Genomic DNA, 8,542 nt, shown 5'->3' on the forward strand with positions numbered 1-8,542 from the left:
TCAGTAAGGGAATGGGAAGTAGTTAGGACAGTAGAGATAAGGGATGGGCGAGTAGGAAACAGTTAGACAAGATAGTGACATAGGGCAGGAAAGGAGGGGTATTATAAAACATTAGCCAAAGTGGAAGGCAGGGCCGTAACTAGGGCTGTGCGATAGGGGCGACTGCCCAGGACGCAACGCTGAAGGGAGGCACCATTTATGAATAATTTAAGTTTGTTTAGTTAAAATTGAGTGCTAGGAGGGCGGCATTTTTCTTTCTCACCCCAGGCGCTAAAATTTTAACTTACGTCTCTGGTGGAAGGTGCACTGAGGTGGCTGTGTATGAACAGTGTGCAAGGGGGAGCAAGGAAGCCAATTAAATATTCTGGGTAAGTGGAGCAACAAGTGTGTTTTGATGGTGGGAATACAAACAACAGCAGAAATGAAACCAACAAGTCATAATAAAACAGCAGCTGCAAGATTTAATGCTGAGAAACAGATAAGCAGGTTGTGCGCAGGCACTGCACAATGCAGGAGGTAGAGGATTTCAGAGATCCCAGACAGGGACAGGCTGGGCTGGTGGGCAACTGCCCCCCAAGCCGGTCCCATAGTGGGCTACCTAGGGCTAAGTCACTGGGCCACCTACATTTGTTTTCCTTTAAAGTCAAGTCTTGCCCCCTGGGCTAATAATTGCCAGTACTCCCCTGCTCCCAGATGATTGTTGAATGTATTCCTCATGTAGCAGTGTTTCCAGGTAGAATATTCTCCTTTTGTTCTCCTCTTGTTCAACTCTTGTGTAACTCTTACTATGCTATCTAAATTTTTAATACTGCTGTAAAAAATCTACCCTTAGAAGAAATCCTCACTTGCTAACACAGCCTAACAGGCCTACACAGTTGAATAGGGTCACAGAGCCAAATGTTGCAAAGGAAATAAATAAAAACACGCAAAAATCACCAGCATATTGCTCTCAGCAACTAAAAATTCTAAATAAAACTGCCTTCTATTTGTAAATAAAATGGAGAAGTCTTAGATACACACATTTGCAAATATATAGTAAACCATCGGTGGATAGCTTTTTTTTTTAATTACGGACAGCAGTGTGCTGGAGGATTTTCGTGTGCATTTCTGTTCTAGATAGCACCTGCTGTTTGTTATCTATGCTGAGTTAATTCTGATGCTGAAAAAGCAAAAAAAGGAGCAAATTTGCACCTTGGCAAAACCATGTTGCACTGGAGGGGGAGGTAAATGTGGGGACAAATTTATAGTTGAGATATCTTAGATAAACTTAAAACTTACAATTTAAATGTAAAAATAAAGCAAACTTCTAACTCAGCATCAGGCTCTAATTGAGCAACTTCCATTTTCTTTTTAAAAGAAATACACAGAAAACATACAGTGATAGACATACTTGCCAACTTTTTGGTCTTACCCTCTGGGAGATCCCAGAGGGGATGTGAAGTGTGAGGACGAAAGGGGGTGGTGGCGTGGTGATTGTGTCATTTTGCCAGGGTTGATGGGGCTAACATGCTGCATATCACCACAAATCGTGTCATGAAAGTGGACAGGATGGTGGAGAATGGTCCGCTATCCTGGGAGCCCTCCTGTACATTCCGGGAGGGTGGGCAAATATGGTGTTAAACAAACGTAAAGTGGTGTTAATTAGCCTTAATTTTAAAGACAACAAACAAAGCAAAGTTATAGTCCGCTTCCTGAAATACTCCGTCTTATCTATTTATTTTATTGTTGTGGGTCAAGGGGACACTATTATTAATTAAGATCATCAAAGGAGCACCATTTTTAATTATGCCTATAATATGCTATTTTTTATTTAGTTCAACATTTGGCACCATTATTCATTTAGATAATCAAGGGTCCTAATAGTGTAGTATATTTAGAAATGTGATTCAAAATTGGGTTAGTACGTAACTCTCTTAATTTTAGATCATAGAGACCTTCCTGTCTTAAGTGTCCCGGACCACCCAAAGCTTCAATCCAGCCCTGGAGCAGTCTAAGTCATCCACATTATCTCACTGGGTGGAGATATGAAGCTATGGGTAAAATGAATGGACATTGTATTTAACTGAAAGCATCAGGGATGCTTCTGTATCTGTGGAACATTTAAATGTAAAATCTACATTATAGATCAAAGGTCCTATCCCCACTGCTGTATTTTTAGATTTATTTTAAGGCCTTTCATTTATACTTCCCATTGTGCCAATAGTAACACTTTCTAGTAGTCCTGAAATATGACTGTCAATTCATGTAAAGTTGCTGTTATTTATTAATTGATTAAAGGAAAGATAAGGCCGCTGCTTGGTTATGTAAAAATTACCCATTAAGGAAGATGAATTTTACTGCATCATTTTGGAACAAAGAGAAGAAAAAATATTTGTATATGTTTTATTGACTTGCATGTAAGTCTCACAAATACAATAATACAAATATTAGCTTTGTTCGTGTCAGAAACTTGCCACCGTGCTAACAGCGATGGACACAATTAGCACACCACATTAGATTGACTTGTATCCTGGACACACTTTTTTCCTTTTACTACATATGCTAAAATGAGTGTCTGAGGCAAGCATGCACTTTAAAATGAATAAATAAATTAATATTTAAATTATTTAATGAGAATTCTACAGGCTATATAACATTTCTGCAGGGGTAATAGCTAATAGGTTTGCCACTTTCACAGAATGACGTGAAGGAAAAAAATATTTTTGTGTTCAGCCTCACCTGAGTTTGGTAGAGCTCCTGAATATTTGTGTCAATCCACTCCTCCAGTTTAATCCGGCGCTGTAGTTCCTTACGGTTATATTTCACTGTGAGTTTACCAAACTTCTTAGGTGTCACATCTTCCTCTTGTTTTTCCAGGTCTACGAAGGTGACCCGAGTAGTACCGCTGTCACTGGTAGCCATAGATACTCCCTGTACACCCGTGCTAGTCACTGTCCTTGTGAGTCTTTTGAGATAATGTTTGTTTTCTTTGCTCCACTTTTTCCAAATTAAGCAGATCTCCAGGTGTAAGGAAGGATCAGAATACATGTGATCAGGCAGGAGGCAGAAAAAGACTGGTGACAAAGGTACAGGAAGCAAAGTCCCTGCTAGCTTCTTGTATTTCACTCTTCCAGAGCAGATAGGGATCAAATGTTCACATATTATCTTAGATAACCCCAGAGGAATAACTCACATGATAACACAATGTGATTCTAAGCTTCATTACTACTTCTTACAGTCTCACATAAAGCTACTGATATGGTATCATTCTAGCATACACATTATCAACCATATGCAGAATGAATATTGGAATAACGGAGTTTGGAATAACGGTAAATAATAATAACTCTATAACAATGGTGACCCGGATACATGGTCAGGTCTTTGATACACTAGGCAACTTGCATGGTAAAAAAACGGGGGAAAAAATGTGTCCACGACAGTTTCAAACTGTCATTGTTATACAATAAAAATAATTAGGGACATACATAAAAACTTGGTGAATGTGGAACTGTGTGAAGTTTCTGTAACCACAAGCAACAATCAGATTCTCTTATTTTCCAAAGCTAAAGCATAACTGCTAGAACTGAACATTTTTGTGCCGTTTTCTTTGTAGCAGTTTTCATGGCTGTCCCCAGGGCCGGATTAACCATAGGGCTAACTGGGCTACAGCCCAGGGGCCTATGGCATCCAGGGGGCCCTTGAAAGTGCTCAGCAGCAGTATTGATCGGTTTGGGGCCAGGGCCGTCCTCGGCGCGATCAGTGCTGCTGAGCACTTTCACTGCGGTCTTTCCCTGTCGCGCTGTAGTCTCCTTACTGAGGAGATCTCGTGAGTCTCACTCTCACGAGATCTCTTCAGTAAAGAGCATACAGCGCGCCGGAGAAGGAGGTAAGTGCTGGGGGGGCGGGGAGCTCAGATCATGGGAGGGGGCGGGCAGCTTGGATCACGGGGGGGCCTCCATTCCCTTAATCCGGCCCTGGCTGTCACCCAGGGATAATTATATATAATTTCAGTGGTCGATGTGTCTGCCGGTAAACGGAGTTATGCCTACTGTCTTAATTGTAAAACTATCAAATTTCATTCACTTACATTTTTCATACCGCCACTTCTAAATTTCCACTTCGACCACTGTATACTTCCAATATTGGCAGAACAGTGGTACTAATATTTTTTCAGCTCAGCAGACTTTTTTTTATACACTTAAATACTCTACTTGGTTTTTTGCACCTACATCAATTCATGTCATGAGGAACTGCCCAGATTATATACCCTTGGGCTTATATTTACTAAACTGCAGGTTTGACAAAAAATGGAGATGTTGCCTATAGCAGCCAAACAGACTCTAGGGGGTAAATGTATGAATCTCCGGATTCTTCATCTCCGGCGTGTTCAGCCTCTTCAGCTCTTAAATTTAAAGCGGCGCTCCTTTACAATGCAGCGCCGCTTTAAATTTAAGTGCTGAAGAGGCTGAACACGCCTGAGATGAAGAATCCGGAGATTCATACATTTACCCCTAGTTGTCATTTATTTAGTACATTCCACAAATAACAGCTAGCATCTGATTGGTTGCTATAGGCAACATCTCCACTTTTTCAAACCCGCAGTTTAGTAAATATACCCCTTGGAGTTATTATGCTTTGTGCCATAAAGCTACTCTTAAATCTTTTGGAATCCTCCCATCCTCTCCCCTCCATTACAAGTACAAGAGGGATGAGAGCTGGAAAACCATTTGCTTGAGCCCATGTGTCCGACTGGGAGTCTATGTCTACATCAGAGAAGAGTGAGAAAGGTAACTGTCTTTTAATGTAAACTGTAAATTCTCATTTTGCATTCACTCAGTAAAAGTTTATCATGCATGTACTTACTTTTGTTATGCACACTCATATATTGATGTGTTTTCTTTTTAAATGTCATGCAGCTGATAGTCAGGTTGTTTATTGATTGTGCATTGTATTTTCACAAAAGTTGCTTATTATAGTCAAAATAAACTTTGGCCTGTTTGTGTATTTTGTTATGAACACAGTGGTCAAAGTGAAAGTTTAGCAGTGGTGGTATGAAACATGTAATGGCAATGTACAGTAAGTGAATGGAATTTTATAGTTTTACAACAAAGACAGTAGGAGAAGTTATGGTATGACTTACCACCGTATACACATCCACATTGACCTCTGTATAAACATATATATGAATCATAAATCATAAAATACATCTGTTCACATACCTCCCAACTGTCTGATATCGTGACTGTCCCACCTGCCAGGACTGTTGTGAGGTGTGTCACATCCGTGAACAGGTGCCACACACACTAGCTGCAGGAGTATTTTTCTTGGGGGGGGGGTTCCTAATGATTCAGAATGGCATGCCCCAAAGTGACAGGCCCACGCCCTAGCTTACTGTCTCGATTTGCTCAGTGGCGATGTTGGGAGGTATATTTTCAGCTGCATACTGGCCAGCAAATAGGGGATAAATGACAATAGTTGATATATTTGCAAAGTAATAGGTCTGTTGTGTACAAATGATACAAATCTGAAACACAATGCTACAAAATGATACAAAGGTGGTATAGTTTATATGAATACATGTGTGTGTATTTTTTTTTTTTGCTTGCTTCTTTTACAGTTAAAGAGTTGCACTGAAGTATTGCTTAAGAAAATAATGCAGACATATACATTGGCTTGCTATTTTTAAACAAGCTTCTGCTCCAAAAAAAATGTATGCTTCTGAAACCAAGTATGGAGTTTTGTGGGTATGTTTATAGGTGCACTATATTATTTTAAAAGATATTATGTTATTTATATATCTTTTACCAAAGGACGTTTTAGCAGTGTGGAGGATGAGTCCACTAATGCCTCTGGCACTTCTATTAATGTCCAGCCAATGTGGAGGATGATTCAACAACTGTAAACAAGATACTGAACATGGAACAGATGCTTGTTAGAAAAAACATATTAAATATACATCCCAATGTATCCAGCACATATAAAATACATACATTACCAATGGATATACGTAACCTCATTTTCGTACTTTACTACACAAGTTTCTTCTTCCCAAATGCATATTCAATTGTCGCCATTTTCCGCGGCATTAAAACTACTACCGTTATTACGGTAATAGTTAGCTGGATTTCAGCTCGCGGCTCAGGGAGCTGAGAGCTGAAATCCAGCGAGAAAACTACCGTAATAACGGTTTTTACGCGCACTATTACCGTAATAATGGTAATAGTGCGCAAAGCGGGAGATTTTTGGCGTTTCCGCCAACAGTTGAATATGCCCCTTTTTTAGCGTGTTTATTTCAATTTTTACATTACTCAAATACAAACAAGTCTGAAAGTTTTGTATCATAAACAACTACACATTTAAAATGTAAAATGTAAAATGGTAAGAAATCACAGTGTAATAATTACAAAGATTAACACTTACTGGAGTTGTTGAAGTTTATAAAAGACTGCCCATATTTCCAGTTAATGGATACAGCTTGGTTTAATAATTTATCAAGAAGAGAGCAAAAGATCAGCCAAGGTACAGTTGTAAAGGTAGTATTAACATCAGTAAAATTCCCAGCACTCGCAGACAGTAGTACAAGGAAGTAAACACGGGATAAATGGAGTATCTTAACCCCTAAACTGTCCACACACACACACTGTTGTTAGCAGTGATACTTGACAGTTTTCATGATATTACAGAGAGTGTGACCCTATTACAAGCTCTATGACATCTAAAAATCCAATTTAAATTGAACAGGTCATTATCAAGCACATATCATATGCAGTCAGAAGAGACGTTTGTGTGATGCAATTTTTCAACTGCATTAATAGACCCCAGTGACTGCTCAAAGTGTTAGTTTGAATAGGATGTTTAAATTAATCAGGTGCACATCCACCAGTGGACACCTATAAAGATTCTGTAAAGATATTTACCGTACTGCTGTTACTCTTACTTGCCAACTCTCTCAGAATGTCCAGGAGACTCCTGGGAGTAGGGTAGAGCCGTCTCTTCCATAGGGCACGATGGGCAGGGGCCCGGGGGCCCTGCAGCCCAGGGGGCCCGTCAGAGGCAGCGAGAGAAAAAAGTTCCTGAAAAAAAGAAGAAAATACTTACCTTGCTCTCAGCTGGCGATCCGGCTCCCTCCCTGGTCTCCTCCTCTGTGCGGCGCTCGCAGTGCATGTCGGGCGTGACGTCATCACGCCCGCCCGACATCCATTGCGGAGCGCAGCACGGAGGAGGAGACCAGGGATGGAGCATTGCCCGGGGGCCCCAAATGTTGTTAAGAGGGCCCTGGAGTAAGGCATTCTCCCGCATCTGCCCACTTCCTAATGAAGTGTGCAGATTTTGGAGCCTCCATGATGCTATTCTCGGGGAATTGCATCATTTTGGCCCGTCGCCTTCTGTAAAATGACGCGTTTGCATCAGTATGTTGCGGGGCCAAAATTATGCAATTTGTCAAGCCATGCCCCTACATGCCCACCTTCCCCTTGGATCTCCCAGAGGCCAACATTCTAAAGTTGACAAGTATGCTGTTGCTGTGCTATCTAGGGATGTCACTACAAGTCTAAGGACCTTTTCGTTCAGTTGCTGGTCACCAGTGTACACAGCATTGAAGCCAAATGGCTGAATGGTTTGTTTTGTACATGTAAAAGCACAACATAGTTTCATAAATAAAAATGACCAAGTTGCACTATTCATTTATATGAATTGCAAGTAAATAATATGTTTTTTGTCTATATCCAAGTTACAAAGCAATACTGTTTACCTAATTTCACTACTGATGAACCCAAAGTATCAGGAACAGTTGGAATAGGCTCTATAACTTTCTTTGTTTCGAATCTAAAAGGAAAATGGGGTGGATTTTAAGGCTTGAACAAACTTCAGGTCACACGTGTGTCCTGGATTTTTATCTTAAAATTATAGGAGCCCTACCTGTAAGAAAAATTAGTATAGCTGATTTACAAACTAGGGGAAATGATGACCCGCACATATAATGACATTTTGTGACATTATGTCCCTATTTTTGGGTAAATACACCAGTTTTTACAGGAAAGTGCATGTATTTGTCACCTGTTCTCACCTGTTTCCCTCTTCCTGCATTCACTTGCTGGTCTGAACTGAGCAGGCACACACCTGGTCTGCTCAATACGTCCTGTATCCTCTTGATTGGCTAATTGCCTGTCAGTTCTGTCTATTTAGACCACCTGCTTCTCTCCAAAGTTGCCAGATCTTCAGGTCTACTCTCCTGTTCAGATGTCCTGTTCCCTGGCTCCTGTTTGCTGCCTGTTCTCTGAAGTTTCCAGTACATGTATCCGCAGATCATCACAGCCTCTGTGACTACTCCACTATCCTGTGGAAATGCTTTGCAGATTATTGCTACCTGTTCTCTGAAGTCACCAGCACATCTATCCGCAGATCATTGCTACCAGTCTTACACTCAGTACATTGCCTCTACCGTTGACCTGGGAAACTGCCTCTTAGTTCCTCAGTCATTGAGCCACTTTTCATCCGTGGCATCTTCAATTATTATCCTGGTTCTCAATACAGCCTCGCTCATCACTCCCTAAGAGGGCCG

The 8,542-nt window shown here is 40.7% G+C and overlaps 1 protein-coding gene across 1 annotated transcript in view; it reads right to left on the bottom strand.

Annotated features, from left to right (window-relative positions):
• PPP1R14D (protein phosphatase 1 regulatory inhibitor subunit 14D) overlaps positions 1 to 3,004 on the bottom strand; it is a 47,992-nt gene extending 44,988 nt beyond the window's left edge. Inside the window, exon 1 of the mRNA XM_075191912.1 lies at positions 2,719 to 3,004. Within this exon, the coding sequence (XP_075048013.1) occupies positions 2,719 to 2,901 (183 nt within the window). The 5' untranslated portion in view covers positions 2,902 to 3,004. The remainder of the gene's footprint in view (positions 1 to 2,718) is intronic.
• Positions 3,005 to 8,542: the final 5,538 nt, after the last annotated feature.

The sequence above is a fragment of the Mixophyes fleayi genome, chromosome 12, assembly GCF_038048845.1.
Source record: "Mixophyes fleayi isolate aMixFle1 chromosome 12, aMixFle1.hap1, whole genome shotgun sequence".
NCBI classification, from domain to species: domain Eukaryota; kingdom Metazoa; phylum Chordata; class Amphibia; order Anura; family Limnodynastidae; genus Mixophyes; species Mixophyes fleayi.